Source organism: Falco punctatus (assembly GCF_963210335.1).
Source record: "Falco punctatus genome assembly, chromosome: 1".
In the NCBI taxonomy this organism is placed as follows: domain Eukaryota; kingdom Metazoa; phylum Chordata; class Aves; order Falconiformes; family Falconidae; genus Falco; species Falco punctatus.
This window is the reverse complement of record NC_137580.1, coordinates 122986249-123006144: the sequence shown is the minus strand read 5'-3', so window position 1 is coordinate 123006144 and position 19896 is coordinate 122986249. Positions and strand designations below refer to the sequence as shown.

At 42.4% G+C, this 19896-nt stretch overlaps 2 protein-coding genes across 18 annotated transcripts in view; both read left to right on the top strand.

The window, feature by feature from the left end:
• Positions 1–2853: 2853 nt before the first annotated feature.
• On the top strand, positions 2854–16617 carry UTP6 (UTP6 small subunit processome component). The gene is made up of 19 exons (XM_080381659.1): positions 2854–3788; positions 3875–3959; positions 4631–4672; positions 4756–4848; positions 5497–5544; positions 6342–6405; positions 6973–7091; positions 7685–7762; positions 8166–8247; positions 9425–9506; positions 10731–10912; positions 12182–12261; positions 12863–12940; positions 13110–13289; positions 14196–14276; positions 15122–15231; positions 15318–15384; positions 15676–15748; positions 16321–16617. The coding sequence occupies exons 1-19, from the start codon at positions 3697–3699 to the stop codon at positions 16476–16478; spliced, it is 1794 nt and encodes a 597-aa protein (XP_080237785.1). The 5' UTR covers positions 2854–3696; the 3' UTR covers positions 16479–16617.
• A 135-nt stretch (positions 16618–16752) lies between these two features.
• COPRS (coordinator of PRMT5 and differentiation stimulator) overlaps positions 16753–19896 on the top strand; it is a 186100-nt gene continuing 182956 nt past the window's right edge. For 16 of the 17 annotated variants that reach the window (XR_013927795.1, XR_013927796.1, XR_013927797.1 and 13 more), the window contains exons 1-2: positions 16753–18462; positions 19283–19370. Coding sequence is in view for 8 of the 17 variants with exons in the window: in XM_080385392.1 (XP_080241518.1) it covers positions 18076–18462; positions 19283–19370 (475 nt within the window). In the remaining 9 variants the exon portion in view is untranslated. Of the gene's footprint in view, positions 18463–18678; positions 18866–19282; positions 19371–19896 lie in introns of those variants that run through there. The other variant, XM_080385395.1, reaches the window with a different exon arrangement.

The window sequence follows — 19896 nt, the reverse complement described above, 5'->3', positions numbered from 1 at the left end:
AATGTAGGTATGGAGCAGTCCAACTGACCAATTGCATAGTCTTAAATATAAATTATTGGAGGTTCAGAGTGGAAATGTGAAACCACTTTTTATGCAGATTGACTGCTGAGTTTGGCAGAAGCAAAACCAAATTGTCATGTAAATTGTTTTAATTACAAAACTAGAGAAGTTAATATAGTCTGAAGTTTGGATTAGTTTCTTTTTGAGAGTAAATTCCAAGCTGCTTTATTAACAGATATATTCATGTATTTTTAAACCAAAGCTCCACATGCTCAGTAAATGTTTTGAGGGTTTTGTTAAAAATGATGAACCACTGGCTCAGCTGAAGTCAGTGCAAGTTTCCCAATTATTTTCATGAGGTCAGAACATCACTCTCATTGTTTAAAAGGCATCTCCATATATAGTATAAGTTAATATATAAAATACTGTGTATCTGGTGGCATCTTCTAAAAAGCTGTAATTGTTTGTGCATTCAGGCAGTAAAATAGCAGAAATAAATAATATATATATATCTATTTATAATTTAAATATTTGTCTTACACACATTCACCATCATGCATTTTAATGTAGGCAAGACTTACAGAAAAAACACTATTCCTAATTCACAATATATCCATTGCTTGCAGACTCTATAAATATTAAGCTGCAATAGCTTGCCAGAACTTCTCCTGCAAGGACCTACTGATGGAGTTTTTCTGAAGAGGCTTCATAAATGAAGCAGCAGCAGCAAATTGAGTGACCCTACAGGTGCAATCTGCAGCAGTTGCCTCTCCAGTCTTCCCAACAAGGTTTGTTGAAACTATGTATCACAACGTCTTTATTGGAAATGGATCCCTCCCTTAATTTGCACTGATGCATTTGGAATGTCAGCTTCCAAAACAAGGCACATGGGAGGCATTTAAAGTAGATTTTTTGAAAGGAAAATGAACAAAGAACATGTCAGGTTCCATTTTGATTTGCATGACAAATCCAGCATGCAGTGTTCTGGTGGGTCGGGCTGGGCTTGCCTGCCATTCACTGCATTTGTCACTTTGGTTTGAACACTTCTGACAGTCCGTTATGTTAATTGTTCTAAGGGTTGTTTTGCTGGGGGAAGAAGAGGAAAGGCATTTGTAGTTTTGTACTTTTTCCATTTACAGGAAAGGGGGGATATCTGAGGGAACAGAAAATGTTTTCAATCAGTTTGTGATCTATTTTATTTGTAAATAATCCTGTGAGGTCATCAACAAGTTCAGTATTTTAAACTTACTCACTCTGTGTGTGTGTTTTCAGTGGGAAATACTAGTCCTCTAAACTAGAAACTTGGGGAGTCTATTGTTTTGGTGCACACCATTCTTTCTTTCTTTGAGTCCCGCAGTGATGGGTCCTGCAGAGTGGTTTGTGCTATGCCTGTGTGCTTCTATCGGATGATATTGTGGGGCTTTGACAAGTGCTAACAAAGGATTTAATACTCTAAAATGCATTGTTGGACACACATTGTTATCGGTATGCAGATAGTATGTGAATAACTTGCATGTATCAAAGACCTGTTGGCAGATACGTGTATATGGCTGAATTCTCCTGGAGTCACAATTCAAGGTGGAGGTTGCTGTTGCTCCTTAGGGTACACACACTTCTCTATCATCTAGATTAAAACAGTCATGGATTGTTTGGTGGTGGGCTTTGAGCTTCAAAGTTCCTAACTGACTGCAGGTGGCACAACACTGTAGGCTGATCACAAAACAGTGTTTTCAGACTGATAGAATGATCAACCTTAAAGTTTGAGGAGAAGACTGCTGTTTATGTTTGTATCTCTCTTTTGCAGCTGCTTCTGTTTTTCAACCAAAGGAGAGCTTAGTGTTTAAAGAATGAGGAGGGCAAGAAGATAGAAATAGAATATCCCAGAGGTTTCCAGGTAATGACTGACATCTATCTACCTTTTAAGCTTTGCACTCCTACACTGCATGTGGTGTTCTCATTTACATGTTGTGATCTAAGTGCACCATGATAGATAAGCTCTAAATACAGAATGCTTTTATAATATAAAATCACGCAATCAGATGCAGAAATATGAAAATAAATAAAGTCTGGGCTTACATGGGAATCGGTTTGAGCTGATGCACCTCAAAAAAAAAAAGTCACTTGTGATATAATTAATAAGTGTTGCTGATGATCATGAATAATACTCTTACACCACCACTTTGAGAAGGATTATCTGTTGTCTGCTTTACTGAAAGCTGAACTCAATGGGAGGTGAACTCACTGAAATTTAGGTCCCAAGAGATTTAAGGCTTTGGCTCAGAAGCAAGGATGGCTTGCGCTGGGATGGCTGTGCTGATCCCCCCTCTGACTCTCCAGCTGTCCTTGCTGTGGGAAGCTCCTCTTTCCACTGCAGGGGTGGCTCAAGTACTCCAAGGCAGCTGCTGGATTTTGCCAATTCTATTGTGAATATGCGAGCATATCAAGGTGAATTGATAGCACTGTAATATACAAAACCATAGACTGTGGCAGTTCAGTGTAGGACATGGGAGCCTCTAGGGTGGACAGCCTACATCAGGAACGGCTATTGTCCTTTCCAGGTGGGTAACCGATCCCTTCGCATGACACAGCTGCGATTCAGAGCTGCCTCAGTCACTGAGCTCTGAACGCAGTAGTCTGTAGTTCTTGGTCTTGTGACTGGAAGGTGCCTCTCCGTTTCCTGGTGACTTTCCTGTTTTGATCACTTCTTGGAAAACAGCGTCGCTATTTGTAAGTTTGCAGATGACACCAAACTGGGTGGGAGCATCAATCTGAGGGTAGGAATGTTCTATAGAGTGATCTGGACAGGCTGGACCAATGGGCTGAGGCCAACTGTATGAGGCTGTCCTGATTTCGGCTAAGATAAGAGTTAATTTCTTTCTTATTGCTGCGGTTTGAATTTGGTGTGAGAACAACGTTGATAACACTGATATTTTTAGTTGTTGCCAAGTAAAGTTTATACTAAGTCAAGGAATTTTTAGTTTCTCAGGCCTTGCTAGGGGGAAGGCTGGAGTGGCACAAGAACTTGGGAGAGGATACAGCTAGGACAGCTGACCTGAACTGGCTGAAGAGGTATCCCGTGCCGTGGGACACGTGGACATCATGCTCGGTGATAAACTGGTGGGGTTGGATGGGGCCGGCCAGGCATTGCTTGGGGATGGGATGGGCATCGGGTCACCAGGTGTTGAGCAATTGTATTGTGCATCACTTGTTTTCTTTTCTCCCTTCCCTTTGGATTTCATTCCTCTCCTCTTCTCCCTCCTTTTCATTATAATTGTTTTTGTTGTTATCGTTATTATTGGTTTTGTTTTATTTCATTTCTCAACCCTCGAGTTTTACATCCCTTTCCAATTCTTCTCCCCATCCCTCTGGGATGCTTAGCTACTGGCTGGGGTTAAACCGTGAAAGAGGTTCAGCGAGGCTGGGCGACAGGCCCTGCGCTCGGGTCACGACAGCCCCGCGACGTCCGTACCCATAACGGCTCTGCTGCCCCGGGGCCGTTCCGTTTGGTACTGGTTTCTGGTGTGAGCAGCCACCGTGGCGCTGCCTGCCCGCCCCGGGGTCGCCTCGCTGCTCCGTTGCCGTTTGCCGGCAGGGGGCGGTAGAGGAGCGCGGTCCCGGAAAACTGGGGGCGGGGCGGCGCGCGGCGGCCGGAAGTGGCGGCGGGCTACACCGGCGTGAGGGGTCCGTGCTGCCGCCATGGCGGAGCGCATCGAGCAGCGGCTGGAGGACCGCATCCCGGAGCTGGAGCAGCTGGAGCGGGTCGGGCTGTTCACGCGTCGGGAGATCAGGTGAGGCGGGCGGGCGCCCGGCGAGGGGTGGCGGCACACGCAGCCGGGGCGCGATCTCTCCGCTGGCTGATTCCCCCTTCCCGCAGGGCCGTCCTGAGGAAAGCCTCGGCTCTGGAGTACAAAATACAGCGGAGAGCGCTTCGGAAGGAGGATTTCATCAACTATATTCAGGTAGGCTCTACTGACGAGCAGAGCGAGCCTAACTCACGTGGTAGGGCCAGCTCAGGAGTTATTTTGTAGTTACACACGTGGAAACCGGGCGGCTTCCCGAAGGCCTCTCCCCGCCTGGGCTCTTGTAAGCGGTTACGGGCTCAGGCTGTGTGTCAGGACCGACCAGAGCATGGGGCGGTTACGGGCTCAGGCTCTGTATCGACACACACCAGCGCATGAAGCGGTTATTGGTTTACAATCAGTACACACCAGAGCATGAGGTGTAGCCAGGAGTTGGAGCCTTAGCTTGGGATGAGAGGGTCTCTCGTGACTTTTTCCTGTAGTTTCTCTAGGGATGCAGAGACCCCTGTTCCTTAATGTGATGTGGAGATTGCAGTTAAGCGTAATTAATTTTTTTGTGCTGTTAGAAGTTTGCCTTGTGCATTATGATTCTAGAGATAGAGGTTGCTAACAGCTCAAGTCTGAAATATGTTCAATACAAATACTCAAGCTTAATTTTAGTCAGCCTTAGAAATGTAGTGATCTGGCCAAAAAATTATTGCTTGTGTTTTCCTGGATGTAATTTGTATTGTCCACCTGATTAGCTATAAAAAAAACCCTTGATCTGTTGGGTTTTTTTTCCTTACTTGTCTTCTCATTTGCTTTTAAATGTTTTTTTCTCCCCGTTCTAGTATGAAATTAATCTGCTGGAACTGATCAAGAAGAGAAGAGCAGTAAGTTTATCAGTTCTTTAGAGTGCAGAATACTTAGGCTAAAATTTTTATTGCAATAAAATCAATGCTTTTTTCTCTCCTAGCGCATTGGATATTCATTCAAGAAGGATGAAATTGAGAACTCTATTCTGCATAGAGTCCATTGCCTCTTCAACCGTGCTACAGGAAAATGGAAAGTAAGTTTGCTTATTTGTACAGGTAGGTTGAAAAATGCCCTTTTGGTATGTAAAATTACCTGGATACCGTTGCTACCAAATACTTGCAGTAATACGGAATAATGTAGTAGAAAAATTAAGTGTATGTTTGCTCTTACAATTAGCAGTAGCCTAGAAGTGGATCATTCATAACGGATAGATGTATTTTGTATACAAATGATACTTTGTGCTTTCAAAATTGTTAGTCCTCAACTGTCTGGAACCACATGTTGCAATGTGAGTTTGGTCTGACTCCTTACAAGGTCTAGAAACGGAATGAAAAGAACTTTCAGTGGCTTTGTGAAAAGATTGTCTTGATATACATTTCATGGTAAGATCTAAATGAGGTGCCTCAGGAACCATGACAGTGAGTTCTCTATTGAGTTCAGTGTAATGTAGATCTGATTGGAGAGGCTCAGAGTGTATGATGAGATGGAAGGGTTGGTTTTCTTTGGGTGTTTTGCAGGAATTTGAAGATCTGGGAAAAAAAGAAGGGAACTTGAGATTCAGAATTCCTTCTCTCTGCATGCCAAGTTGTTGTACCAAGGGCATATTTGCTTGTCAATGTGCAAGTGATTTTGTGCTTGTCTTACTGTAAGGTTGATTCTTTCCCTCTTGCATTTCCAACAGGAAGATGTCCAGCTTTGGCTTTCACATGTTGCATTTTGCAAGCAGTGGGTGAGTTTTCAAGATGCTAATCTTAACCAGAGCTTGATACTGGATTGGTGTTTATAATCAGGCATCTGGAACTTGAATTACAAGACAGGGTTACAAACTTTATTGCCCCATGTTGTCATACTGAAACGATTTTGACAGCATTATTGGAGCTGCCTGGGATTTTCACTGATACATATAAACGTAGAGTATGAGTCAGAATGAATTAGTATGAAGTTTGATGCTTGCAGGTGGTAAAGGTGAGGCTAATTGCACAGAATCTGGAGTAATGTTTGGTTTGGAGGAATGATAATATTGGATATACCTTCTCTGGAATGAATGGATCACCTGTTTGTGAATTGTGATTTTGTTACAAACATGTCTTATAGTGGCAATGCTGAAAAGTGTAGTTTTGGCAGTTCTGTGCTTTGTAAACTTACCTGTGCAAGTCTTCACATTATTATTATTACCATGTGGTCATTGCCTTTCCTGTACTGAAGAAGGTGACCTTGTCATAGTAATGCAGGTGGCCAAAGAAAAATGCAGTCTTTAACTCAAAAAAGTGTCTGTGAGACTATGGATTTGTGAGTTAGGTGACATTTGTGTTAGCTGTGTAGTTCAGAATGGTTTGAGTTAACTATGCTAATCTAGTCTGGTCACATTTAAAAGCTGGTCAGCATTGAATCTGAGAAACTTTCTACTGAAAATAAAGTAGCAGAGAAGTGTCTTTTCCAGTAGAATTGCATTACAAATTGTAACCGTTCATAATGAAACTTTGCTGGTGGCTCAATTTGGTACTAAAAACAAAACTTCTTTTACAGAATGCAAAACATCAGCTTAGTAAGGTGTTTTCTTCCATGTTGGCCATTCATCCCAATAAACCAGGTAAATAAAACAATGGTGAATGCTGCATAAATGACTCTATATATTGTATAGCGTTGGTTTAAGTTCTTGCAGATCTCTGTTTCAAGCTATTAGGGTAAAAGTTGCTACTCGCTTTGCTTTGCTTTGCTTTGCTTTGCTGCTACTTCGGAGAAAAGGGCTCTGACAGGGATTGTGCTGAGCAATCAAAAGGTGGTGTGAAATAGGAGTCCTCGGGGTTTGAGTGACCATTTCCCAGGTGGACTGGGGACTAGGTAGATGTTTCAGAGGTAGATCTTGAATACTCATGGCAGCTTTTTGGCTTTTGAAGATGACATTGTACATCATTGGTTCTGTAGCTATACCAGATTAAACTTCCTGGATCTGCCTAGCTGGTTACATCTGTCCTTTAACTCAGTTTTATGTGGGAGATAATCAGTCTTATTCCATTGCTGAGATCATGGATCATGTTGGGGTGGGTACATCAAACAAAAACAACCTGTGCATTCTGGAGAGTAGCTTCAGAATGGGTTCTCATGACCAACCACTTGCTTTGCCTTAAAATGAATTTATTTGTATCACCTCTTGCAGCACTGTGGATTATGGCAGCAAAATGGGAAATGGAGACACAACTCTCATCAGAAAGTGCTAGGCACTTGTTTCTTCGCGCTTTGCGCTTCCATCCAGAGTGCCCAAAACTTTATCAAGAAGTGAGTTCCTGGTTTTCTTCTACAACCAGTTACTTTATCAATTAGAGCAAATGAGTCCAGGATATTTCTCATATCAGTCTGTGAAAACTGGAAAAAACTTGTTTTCTCATTAGTGGGGAAATGTCAGAAGGATTAAAAAAAACCCTGGAAACAAAAAAACTTAGTACTGGTAGCATTTTTCAGTTGTTTAGCAAACACTGTGTGTGTGTATGTGAAATGAGGTTTTTACACTGTTCAAAGATAAATGTGTCAGAATTCCCTTTTAAAGTACTGTAAGCTCTGTTAGGACATCGTTCTATGGATTAGATCTGGCATTCCAAGCCTTTGCTAGGAAACATGGTTTTCTTTGAGGACAAGTTAAGGTTTAAAGAATGACTAGGGAGTGGTAATTTCTACATGTGGGAAACTCCTGAGTAAATATGTAGGGCAGATAGCTGTTACGGACACACTTTTAAAAACCAAGGCACTCAGACATACGTAGGATGTTGGCCAAGTCCTGATTTGTAGCTCTTCAGGTAGTTTGTTTTACCACGTTTGTGGACTTAGATTATTCCTACCCCCACAATCATTTCATTTTATTCTCTCTTCTGCAGTATTTCAGAATGGAGCTGATGCATGCTGAAAAACAGAGGAAGGAAAAGAAAGAACTTGAACGAGCAAAGATGGACTTGGTAGGTCAGCTAAACTTACTGAAGAGTTATTGTCTGCTTGTGTATCACACATCTGAATGCACAGTTTCAAGGGATCTGTAGCAATGGTTTGTTTGACAGCAGGTTAGAGAAAGTTTTTGTATATGTCCTGTGTCAATTTTTTCAAGTGTTTGCTGATGCTCAGCTCAAATACTTCATACATTGATTTTTCTTTACAATTGTAAAGTCTTTTGTTACATCCCCCAGTTTGAAAGTTAGTAGTAATACTGCTTCTTATTTCTTTATAGTTGACTTGTACAAATTAGATAGATTTGGGTGAAGCAAAACATTAATACCATCTTCTGATGTCTTTTCAATGTTTCCAAAAATGGTAGCTGAGAAAGGAAGACATTTTTTTTTAACGATACTCTGCTTGATATTGCAGGGGGAATTCAATTATTCTGAAGAGATTCTTAATGGGGAAATGGCTCGCATAATCTACAGAGATGCTGCTCAGAAAATTAAAGGTGATTTAACATTTCTTGTACTTACTTACTAGGAAGGCTGTCACCTTTAACTCCGCTCTCCAGTAGGTAATACAGATAGACTTAACTCCAGTGTACATACTAAGATACGTTTTCAAATATAACATTTCTTCAGTAGAACCTAGATAATGCTAAAGTATAAATAAATAGTGCTGATAGTTCTGTTTTTCATAACTTTTCTTCTGGCTGACACCTCTTCCAGTACAGCAGCTTTTGGGCTGAAGTGGCACAGGTGCTGGGCTTACAGTTTCAAAACTTTTTTGATTAAAAAAACACAGTGGCAGGACAGTTCAGAATTAATCACCTTTTTTGCTTTGTTTACTGAACATTAGATCACAACTAATGAGCTAGTACTACTGACAAAGAAGTAAGAATTCAGACTAATAATAAAGCAGATTATATTAACCAGGCTTGGTAAATTCACCCATTTTATTGAGTGAATTGGGTAAAATAACTAAAGTAGTAGCAGGTATCTTTGGTAAACCATGATCGATGAGGATATTTTGGAAGACAATTGTCAAAATACAACAGCAGCATTGAAAAGTAGTGGGTGGAAAAGGACATAAGAGGAAATTACAGGTATTTAAATACCTGGAGAAATAGCCTGAATAAATAGGCATACAAATGATTTGTAAGCACCTAAAAATAAGGAGGTGAGTAATGTCTGATAGGGATTCACAATGAACTAATTATGTCAAGTCATGTCACTTAGCATTTTCAAAGATAAGTTGTGGAGATACAAGATGGAGGGACATAATTACTTGATGTATACCATGTGCAGCTTTGGAGAGGTCTGTCTTGGGTGCGGACCCTTCTGTATTTTCATGGCAGAGTCAAATGAAGGAGTAGAGGAGGCGGTGATTACATTTGCAAGTGGAACCATGCTGGAAGGATCTGTAAGTGTGTCAGGACAGGCCTAGTTCATCACTTTGGAGTCTGGAATGTCCTGTCTCTCATGGCCTTCTTTTGTAATTGCCTAACATGGAAATCGTAAAGAATATAGTCAGGCAAGCAACAAGTCAGGAAAGAAAAGGCTATCTATCTAGACAGTTAAATGTTATCTGTGTCTTGACAAAAGCTTGCAAAGATACAGAAATTTGGTGTGTAATGGATATAATACTCCACTTGATAGGGTTATTTTTCTTCTCTTGAAATGTAGGTGTTGAATTCCATCTGGCTGTACTTTCTATTGCAAAGCTCTTTGATTTTACTGAAGATTTGCAAAAAGAAATTCTTGAAAGGTGAGGTGTGGCTTTGTGTTGTGGGTTGTTTTTTGTTTTGGTGGTTTTTTTAAAAATTATTTTGTTTTCTAAAAAACATGTTCTCATAACTTCTCTAATTTATAGTGGGTTGACAGGTTAACAACCAAAGGGTGTTCCTCTAGGGAAAAAGAATGTTAAGGTGTATGGGAAATCCCTGAAAAACAGAACATGAGGCAAGCATGCTCTTTTAGAAGGATACTTGTAACTTCAGAAAAGGCTTTGAGAAACTGCTAAGAAAAATTTAGATAAAATATAGTTGTTGCTGAATAATCGCTACACTTAGTTTCCATAAATTTACTGCAGGAACCATGTGTTTTGCTAGTGTATTTTGTGGTTCTTTTGCATCGTTATGGTGTAACTTCAGGCAGCAATTAAGTATCATGCAGCTGCTCACTCACTCCCCCTTGTCCCCCCCTGGTGGGATGGGGAGGAGAATTGGGGGAAAAAGGTAAAAACTTGTGGGTTGAGAAAAGAACAATTTAATAATTGAAGTAAAGAAAATATAATAATACCTTTCATTAAAAGGAGAGAGAGGAATTAAACCCAAAGGGGAAAAAACCCCAAACAAGTGATGCACAATACAATTGCTTACCACCCACTGACTGATGTCCAACCTGTCCCTGAGCAGTGGTCAGTGGTCCCTGGCCAACTCCCCCCAGTTTATATACCCATCATGATGTTCTATGATGTGAAATATCCCTTTGGCTGTGGGTCAGCTGTCTTGCTGGACAGCTTGCCCTCCCTCCCTGCTGCTTGTGCACCTGCTTGCTGGCAGAGCATGGGAAACTTGAAAAGTCCTTGATTTAGAGTAAGCGTTAATTAGCAACCACATCAGTGTGGTATCAACATTAATTTCATACTAAATCCAAAACACAGATTTGCAATCAACTACTAAGAAGAAAATTAACTCCACCCCAGCTGAAACCAGGACATAGATCTTTAGCTTCTTCAGTTGTTCCTCTCTCATAAGAAAGGTCTCTTGAAAGCTTCCTATCTAGTTCATGCTATTACTGGAGAATATCCATATTAAATAAAAAACCAAAATAAGCTAATACTTTTTCATTTGTGGAAAGGTAAGATGTTTTTTCTCTGGCATTTGAGTACTTTGAAATTAAGTACATTTCTATACTAATATAACCCTTCTAAACGTGTCTACAAGGGAAGAATGGTAGTTGAGGACTGTTACAGACATAGTGTGTTTAGTTTGCAGACCAAGTATGCTGATGATCCTCTTACATGGGATTACATGGCCCGTCGTGAGCTGGAGCTGGGGTCCCTGAAGTCCACAAAACACACCACAAAACAGATGAAAGTATCTGAAATGGCCCGGAGAGAGGAACGGTGCTGTGCAGTCTTTGAAGAGGCTGTGAGAGCAGTCCCAACAGGTGACAAGTTCTGCCTGCGTTGTACCATTTTTTTTCCTGGTACTTTAGCGTACTGTATACTGTGAAAGGTTCGAAGTAGGTGTTGGCAGGCTCTACTGTACGTAAAAGAAAGCAAGCCATTTTTAGATGCTACCTTTTGGGGATCTATTTTATGTGTTAATGGGGTTATTTTCCAGTGCATTCGTGCTTTTGAACGAGCTGCTCAACCGAAAGTGCTTTTTGTTTGCTTTTATTAATGAGACTTAACCAATGAGGAGAATTACAAGCCCACAGATGAACAAAAGTTTGGGAGTTGTAAATAGAGAAAATTTCCTAAATAAAGGAAACCTGTAGAACTCAAGTATATTGCTAGTTAGCTGTGAGTAAGCAATGTTTTGAGTTGCCAGTGGAGTGGATATCCAACATCTGGCATTGTCCTTATTCTCAAAGGAAGCTATCAAGGGGCTGTCGGTGAAGCAGACTCAAACTTGCTGCTTATATAGCCTTTGAAGTCATAGAATCATAGAATGGTTTGGGTCGGAACTGACCTTTAAAAGGTCATTTAGTCCACCCCCCCTGCAATGAGCAGGGACATCTTTAGCTAGATCAGGTTGCTCAGAATCCCGTCCAACCTTGAATGTTCCCAGGGCTGAAGCATCTACCACCTCTCTGGGTGAAATGTTCCAGTGTCCCACCACCCTCCTAAAAAAGTTCATCCTTACATGTGGTCTGAATCTGCCCTCCTTTAGTTTGAAACCACTATTCCTTGTCCTGTCTCTACAGGCCCTACTAAAAAGTCTGTCCCCATCTTTCTTATAAGCCCCCTTTAAGTATTGAGAAGCCACGATAAGGTCTCCCCGGAGCCTTCTCTTCTCCAGGCTGAACAACCTCAAGTCTCAGCCCGTCCTCATAGAAGAGCTATTCCATCAGTCTGATTTTGTGGCCCTAAAGTCAGGCAAAGAAGGATTTTCGCAGTTGCCTGTGAGTGTCCTTACTCTTGCAGGCCCTTTGAGAAGTGCAGGCACAGGGTGCACTGAGCATTAGTGACAGCATGCACTGAAACTTCAGCTGAACTAAGCTTGATGCTCTTTACTAGAGTAGCTGTCTGCAGTTTGTATCAGGAAGTAATTTTTAAATGTTATAAATGTAGGGCCTATTTTATAATACAGCATTTTAAAACAAAATAGGCATTAACCGTTAGTGCTTGGATTCTCTTATTCCTTAAAGATAAATATTTGTGCTTACTCTTGTAATTCTATGAAGTATGATATTATGCCTTTGATTCTACAGAGGACATGTGGAAATGCTACATCACCTTTTGCTTAGAGAGATACAACAGGAAAACCAACAGTGAAGAATTAAAGCAAAAGGTAAAAGCTGATTTGGAAATCATAGTAACAAGTCATCTGTATCTTAACTCACTTCTGTAATGCACCAGACAAGAACCAAATATGTTTTGACATTTTATCAGAAGTACCTGTGGGCATCATTAGCCTTCATCTAAGGGGATCACTTTTACTGTCAAGTTCACATGTGGCCTGCTGGAACATGAATAACTTGGGCATAAACCAGCCTTGTCAGTCCTGCAAACCTGTGCTTGTTCAAAGAAAGCAATGAATTAAAATGACTTTTGCAAATAAGTCTGAGCCGTGTGGTGCTGGCACGTGGGCATCTGCATCTGTGCTTGGTATGACTGACTTAAATAATTATCCTGTGCAGTTTGGTTCCCTTTTAATACAGTAAAAGAGCATTGTGATGTTTTTTGTTCCTTAAGGAGCAGATGTAATTCAAATGTTCAAATTTCCCCTTTATTTTGGAATGTATGCAGGTACCTAAAGTATTTAAGTTACTTGCACTGAATTTCAGTGACATGTTGATACACTAATCCACCGGGCTTCTTGTAATGCTGGGATCTGATATGTGCAGGAATAATGCTTGTTTTCTTTACTTTTTCTTCTCTGTTGGTTCTAGAGGCTGGAGAGGACACTTAGTGTGTTCAACAAAACCCATGAATCCAGTTTGCTGCCAGAAGCTCTCTATAAACAGTGGGTAAGAGCTGACAGAAATACAGATTGTGAGACTGTCCTGCATTGCTTGCATGCCTATCTTCACATTTTGAGTAGATAGAAAAGCAGGTAATACTGTCTTCAACACCTTGCTTTTTAACAAATCTACTACAAATCTCTTGTGGTGATTAGCTGTGTCTGCTGGGTTTTAGCTTCAACTGTTACTGGAGTCCAACCTCCCTGAGGAGGCTACGGAGCTGGCAGAAGCTGCAACTGAGCGCTTCCGCCTGTCAGTGGAAACATGGCAGATGAGGCTGCAGGTGCTGATCCAACTGAAGAGTGATGATGTGACCCAGTGTTTTGAAGAAGCGCTTAAGCACGTCAAATCTAAGGTCTGTGCTGGACTTGCATGCATTAGTTTTGGGCTGGAAACCTCTGATATTTCATAGACTCATAGAATGGTTTGGATAGGAAGGGACCTTAAAGGTGATCTTCTAGTCCAGTCCCCCTGCCTTGGGCAGCGGCACTTTCCAGTAGACCAGGTTGCTCAAAGCCACATCCAACCTGGTCTTGAACACTGCCAGGGATGGGGCCTTCCACACCTTCTCTGGGAAACTTGTTCCGGTGTTTTTATTTGTTTTATTTTTTTTATTTTCCAGTGTATTTATTTGAGGTGTTTTTTTTTCCTTTACAAGGCATTCAAAGTCCCTAACCATTTTAAAAGTAAAAAATAATAACTTGACATTTCACATGCATGTTGCATTCAGGAGCATTTCGGAATTGTAAATTCACTTCAAATTAACAGTTTTAAAGTCTGAATGGCTCACAGGTGACATTTTGTGTACTCTTCTAGCAGTCAGGTGTCTCCTGTTCTTCACTGTCCTGATACAGTTTGCCTGTGTGGTATTTCAAGCCTTGAGTTAGCTATGTGCTTTCTTCCTGTTCCATTTCAAACTGTGGGCATGAGGAGTGAGGAGAGGAAACAAGGAGGTGATTGTTTCTTTCCTCCTTGTTCTTGGAAGTTCCCTTTGCATTGCAGTGTTTGGTGATGCAGAACTACTTCTCTGTCATCCCTTGCAACGTGTCTTGCAGTTATCCAGCTAAGCAGTATTTGTCCTGTAAGTGAGGAAGGAAACAAGAAGTGATTTTAATGTTCAATCTGAAGTTGTCTTTCTAAGAGCTATGTCTAAAGGACTTTTTTTACAGCAGCTGTAATATGGAACCTGGTGGATGTGTGCTGTTCCTGTAAATCAGAATCCCTGTATTTCAGTCATTTGATTTATCTGCTCACCTTACAGGGCAGTTTGCCATTGTGGATCCTCTGGGTGGAATGGAGTGAAGGCACAAACAGCAAGGAAGACACAGAAGCTCTCTACCAGGTACTTAGCTAATATAAATCTACTTTTTATGACAGCGTTTAAATAAACAGGAACAATGTGTGTGAATGGAACATGTAACAAATGGTTTATACTGCAGTTCTTTCATGGATGCATTGATATCAAAGAATTTCAAGTAGAACTCTGTACGATACCAAAATTCAGTTGAACACAGGCTCATCAGCACAAACGTTGTCCCCATGCTTCTAAGACATGTAGATGTTTGTAAGCGCAACCAGTGATGGACTCTTGCTGTTCTTTTACTTTGTGGTCTAGAACTTTTGCTCTGTTTTCAGATGCCTGTCTGAACATAGAAAAGTGTTTTTTCTATCTGTATAAACATCAGCCTCGTTACAGAAAACTCAAGGACAAACTGGGACTTTAATCTCTGTAAATTCTTTAAATAGCTTAGGGAAAAATGTTTCCTCTTTGCCTGGCATGTTGGGTTGTGGGTTTTTTTTCTCCCTGTTTACAACATAAACCATCTATTTCAGGTGGAAGCTTGAATTCAGTTGTTTGTAGAGCATTGTGAAACCCTCCACCTGAAGGATGTTAGGGAAATGCCATTTACCAGCTGTATGAAGTAGTGGAAGAGACATGTATTTTAGGTTACAACTAATATTTTAATTTGAAAATACTGGATGTGTTACCTAATGCTTTCAGACTAATGTCTTTCAGACACCCTTTGGGATGCTTTTTTCCAGTACTGTGTCTCACTTATGAGATCTGCTTTATGTCAGATGCCTAATTAGGGAGAAGGTAGTATTTGATTTCTTCTCCCTTGTTGCCTTTTAATTGTAGCTTATGTGGTTGGTTTGTTTTTTGGTTTTTCCCTTTTAAACTTGCAGAGATCCTTGCATGCCACAACTCCTGCTGAATCTGTGACTATGAAAGAAATGTATCTTGACTGGACTTACAGAAATGGCGGTTATAAGAAAGTTAAGAGAGCCTTTACCAGGTGACAAATAAAACCTTCAAACCAGGTTGTTCTAGCGTGTATGTTAAAAGGCTTGAAGTCTAAAGTTAATTAGGTTTTTATTTCAGGCTGTGTGAAAATCGTCCATTTTCACTTGACTTCTTCAGGAAGATGATCCAAATAGAAAAGGAGCAAGTAAGTTGTTGAATATCCAATTACTGCCTTGTATTAGTAAAATACACCTCAAACTTTGGCTTTAAATAGGAAACAGAGGGCTTATGAGTAGTGTCCTTAGTTTGTGATGAGTTCATATTTGTCTTCTATGTCTAGCATGTAACACAAAACCAAGTTCCATGGTAACTAATCTTTGGCAGTGTGCGTGTGCGTGTGTAATTACCATGACTCTCTCTCTTTGTAAGAAACTAATCAAGCTGCAGATTCGCTTCTGTACAAAATAAATGGCCTTTTAATACCTTCCTTTGTTAGGAATCCTGCAAAATGCTTCATTTGAGAGAATACTATGAACGTGCCTTGAGAGAGTTTGGTTCAACAGATTCTGGTAAGAGGATTTATTTACTTATTTATTCATTCATTCAGTGCTGCCTCTTTTATTTCCATCCATTTCAAAAGGTAGCTGTTTGTTCTGCCCTTGTGATTGCTGTCATGCAGCGTGGAGCTTATTTCTTCTGTGCTGTTAAGTGCATGACACTTTGGAGCGACCCTTCACTTTCAGTCCAGGGTTGTTGTTCACAGTGGGGTGGCTTCAGCTGAACTACTAGCAAATAAGGTTTTGACATTGGCTGGCGTAAGAAATGTGTATCACCTTTTATTTGGGTTTGTCAACAGTATGGAGCTATGTTTTTATAATCAAGATTACTGCAGTATTCCTTTTAAGAAAGTAAACAGGTCAATATTGCTGCATTATTTCTTAAGACATCACTGTTCCAGCTGGGAATAGAACCCAGGCTTTTGGTCCTCAAGGGGCAGATGGTTGTAATTTCACAAAGTAAGCCTTAGTGCATTAACATCAAGGACACTTACAAAAAGAGAGTTTCTAGGTTAGCTTTGGTATATTTGTTAAGTAATATCCAATCAAAATCTAACAACAGAATTTCTGTGTTTCTTTTTAAGATCTCTGGCTGGATTATATCAAAGAGGAGCTAAGTCATCCCCAAGGCAAACCAGAAAACTGTGGGAACATTCACTGGAGAGCTATGAAGATGTTACAGGGAGACTTGGTGGAAGACTTTGTTTCCAAATACACTTTATTGCAAACAGGACATTTATGAAAAACTATAGTTACAACATGACTGTGCTTTTTTTTTTTTTTCATTTCTCTGTGCAAAGGTAAATAAGTTTCTGGGTCTTTATTAAAGTCTGCCGCCTTTACATTCATGTATATGTGGAAAAAACCAATAATCTACCCTATTGCAGTTGTTTCTAGTATTGCTTCTGCCAGGAGCAAGTTCAAGTGCACAGTTACAAGAGAAAGCAGAGGCTTCTCTGAGGTTATTCTTCCTTGAGACTTCTGAGAGCAAACTCTTCCACCTGCCTAATCATTCAGATGGAATAGTCATCATGCATCAGCTTTTACACTCTGGAGAGCTAATATTACAGCACATAAATGCAAAAAAACCTCCAACCCTATGGAAACTACACCTGTGGGAGATCTTTTTATCTTACTAAGTTGAATAATGCTAAGTGGAACACTGGAGAAACAATCTCTAAAGTTATGGCATTTATTGCTTCCTCGCCTTGAAGACATCTGTAATCCTTTTTTCAAAAAACAGAAGCAACCTCTGCAACCACCTTGGTGTTTGCATCCTAACCTGTAATTCTGAGTGACTATGAAATGTAGAGGGGAGCTGAAATTGGTTACAAATGTCCCTCATGTGACAGTATAAAGTTCTGATCTACACTTCACTTTATGTCCACAATGCTTGAGAAATGGGTAACAGGTTTTTGAGACAGTACTGTCTTTGGCTGTTTGCAGGGCTGCGTTTTCCTGTTTCAGACCCATTAAATCAGCATAAATGCTATCCTTAGACCAGTAGAAGATACCCAGGGGAGAGTACGGGAACATGCATCAGTAATTCCTTTATCTCATTTCCCAGTGACTGGTGGCATAATGACAATACAGAGAAATATTTAACATTTTTTCACACAAGTAGAAACTGCAGCTTCTCTCAAGCAATGAATTCCAGTAACTTTTGAGTAGCTGGAAACAAGGTTTGGAGCAACAGCCTGTTACGACTGCTCCGGTGACATCTGAAGCTCCATCTTTCCTAAGCTTTTAGCCAGGCCATTTTCAACCTCCCCACCAGTCCAGCTGTCTTGTGTCTGGCATCACTCCAGCAATCACTCCTCTCCTACCCTCTCTGCCCTTTATTACATTGCTCCCTTCACCTGAACCCCTTGCCTTGCTTCTTCAGTTGCACAACAGAAAGCTTTGAAGTGCAAAGTTTGGCGATTTGGGGGGGGGGGGGGAGGTGATGTCCAGCAAAACCGGTAACTGCTAACTGCTGTTTCTGAAAGTCTGCCCTTTTTCTTTACCTGCTGTGTGTTCCTTGCAGAACGATGCCACTCACCTGCCTACCTGCAGCACCTTTGAGCCATAAGCACTTCCTACAAGCAGGTTTGCTCCTGGAGCACCTGCAGCCGTGTTCAGCACCAGCACTCCGCACCCTTCAGGTAGGAGGCCCAATGCAGGTGCTTTACATCTGGCAAGATTAAAAAGCCACACAGCCTGGAGAGGCACTGATATTTTATTTGCAACCGTATAAGCGTAAAGGTGTTTTCTTACAGCTGTTCTGTCTATAGTTCTCCTTTTTTCTCCACTTGTTTTAATGGCCTGTTCCTGCCCTGCGGCCGGCCTGCTTCCCCTCGATGGGCGCCATTTCCACCGGCGGGGGAGAGGTTATGAGGCGGTGGCCGCGGGGGCTGAGGGGTGCGGGCGGGCACCGAGGCCGGAGCGGGAGAAGCCGCCGCTCGCCCCGGCCCAGCCTCCCCCACCGCGGGTGCCGAGGCACGGCCATTACGCCCCCCGGGCCTGGCAGCAGCCCCCCCTCCGAGCCCGCCCGCCTGACGGTGCCCGCGGGCGCAGGCGCTGCTGCCGGCGCGAGGGGACGAGCGGCTCCGCCAGCGCGGGAAGGCGGGCGCGGACGCCGGACGTCTCCTCACGGCGGCGCCTCGCCCGGCCCCGCGGCTGCGCGCCCGCAGCCTCCCTCAAGGCTGGCCGGCATGGCGCGGCTGCTGGCACCGCCGCCGCGGCAGGTGTGGTGGGCTCCTGCGGGGCGGGGAGCGGGGGTCGGGCGGGCTCGCATCCTCGCACGGCCCGGCAGGGCGAGGCGGCGGGGCCCCGGTGCGGGCTTGCCCGCGGCGTTCTGCCCTCGGTCGCCGGCCGCGACCCCAGTCAGGCCCCTCCCGGCGGCAGGCACCTGGAGCCCGCACCCGCCGCCCTGGGCGGGGGCTGTCCGGCGGCGAATTCACCTGTGTTGTAGTGGCAATGGCAGGCATAAGTCGCCTCTCCTGCCCTCTCCCTCTGGGGGGCTATCAAACCAGCTGGGCTGCTCCCCTCATGCTCTCCAGGGGCGTGGCCGCCATCTTGGCCCAGCTCCTCAGGGCTGCAGGAGGCTCTGGCCTTCTCCTGCCTCCTTGGCACGTTGGCTCCCACAAGGTAGTTGATTCACAGGCTTTAGTGCTTGTACTCGTTCCATCTGTGTGTCTTCATTACCTCTGCAGCTTTCACATCCTGCCGCTGTCCCTAACGGGCACGTTTTGGGTCAGGTTTGGGATGTGTTCCCAAAATGGCGGCAGCAGGATTAGGTCTGTGAGTGAGGAGACTGGCAGCTTGGAGATAGGAGCTGGCTGCCGCCTGGGGTGGCTGATGGTGGCAGCAGGATGAGCCACCCCTCGGCAGGTTTGTTTTCTGAAGTGAAAGCCTGTCAGGTTTAGAACCTCAGATTAATCAAAGGAACAAACAAATGGGTCAGGCTCAAGGGCTCAGAAATACTCAAATGCAGTACAAGTTGCATGAGCTTTGCTGGAGGAATCAACGAAGGGTGCTACTGGATTCTTTAAAACTGTCTCATAGGTGATGGCTGCTGTCATTGAGTCTGCAAGCTTTGATGAGGAACAGCTGTCTAATAAGAGAGAAACTATGACCTGGAAGCCCAGAAAAGGTAAGCCTAAAATACCAGGACAAAGCAAAGCAGACGGTGAGTAATGAAACTTGTGCTCTCTTGAGGAAATATGCTTAAAACTTTTGGTGATGCATAGGAAATGTCTCCTCAGTTACTGCACTAAGTTATTTTCATGTATATAATTTGTGTATGCCTTGGTGCAAGAGTTACTAATACTCCAAAGTTTATTTTTAAAATTTATATATTTTTTAAACAGAGCTGTGGTCTTTCAACATACTTTTTTTAAAATACCAACAGGTGAATGAGGTGAAACAAGACTGCTGGGTCCTTTGCCTTAGTTTAAAAAGTTATTTTCCATCAACAGTCCTTCATCATTTTCCATCAAAATCCTGACTTGGGCTAGTGTTATGATGCAAGCCTATGTCCAGTGTTCCCAAGCATCTGAAACCCGAAGCAGCACTGTAGTGACATTACATATGTAAGAAACTACATATATTATAATTAGATTTGTAGTCCCAAAGTGCATTTGTATAGCTGTCTGAATTAATGCATGTGAAGCATTTAA

Bases quoted from the DNA above. Each gene is read 5' to 3' on its own strand.
- UTP6 (XM_080381659.1), top strand. From the start codon at position 3,697: ATGGCGGAGCGCATCGAGCAGCGGCTGGAGGACCGCATCCCGGAGCTG. The intron at 10,913-12,181 runs GTGACAAGTTCT...TTGATTCTACAG, and splicing joins TGTGAGAGCAGTCCCAACAG to AGGACATGTGGAAATGCTAC. The intron at 12,262-12,862 runs GTAAAAGCTGAT...TGTTGGTTCTAG, and splicing joins GTGAAGAATTAAAGCAAAAG to AGGCTGGAGAGGACACTTAG.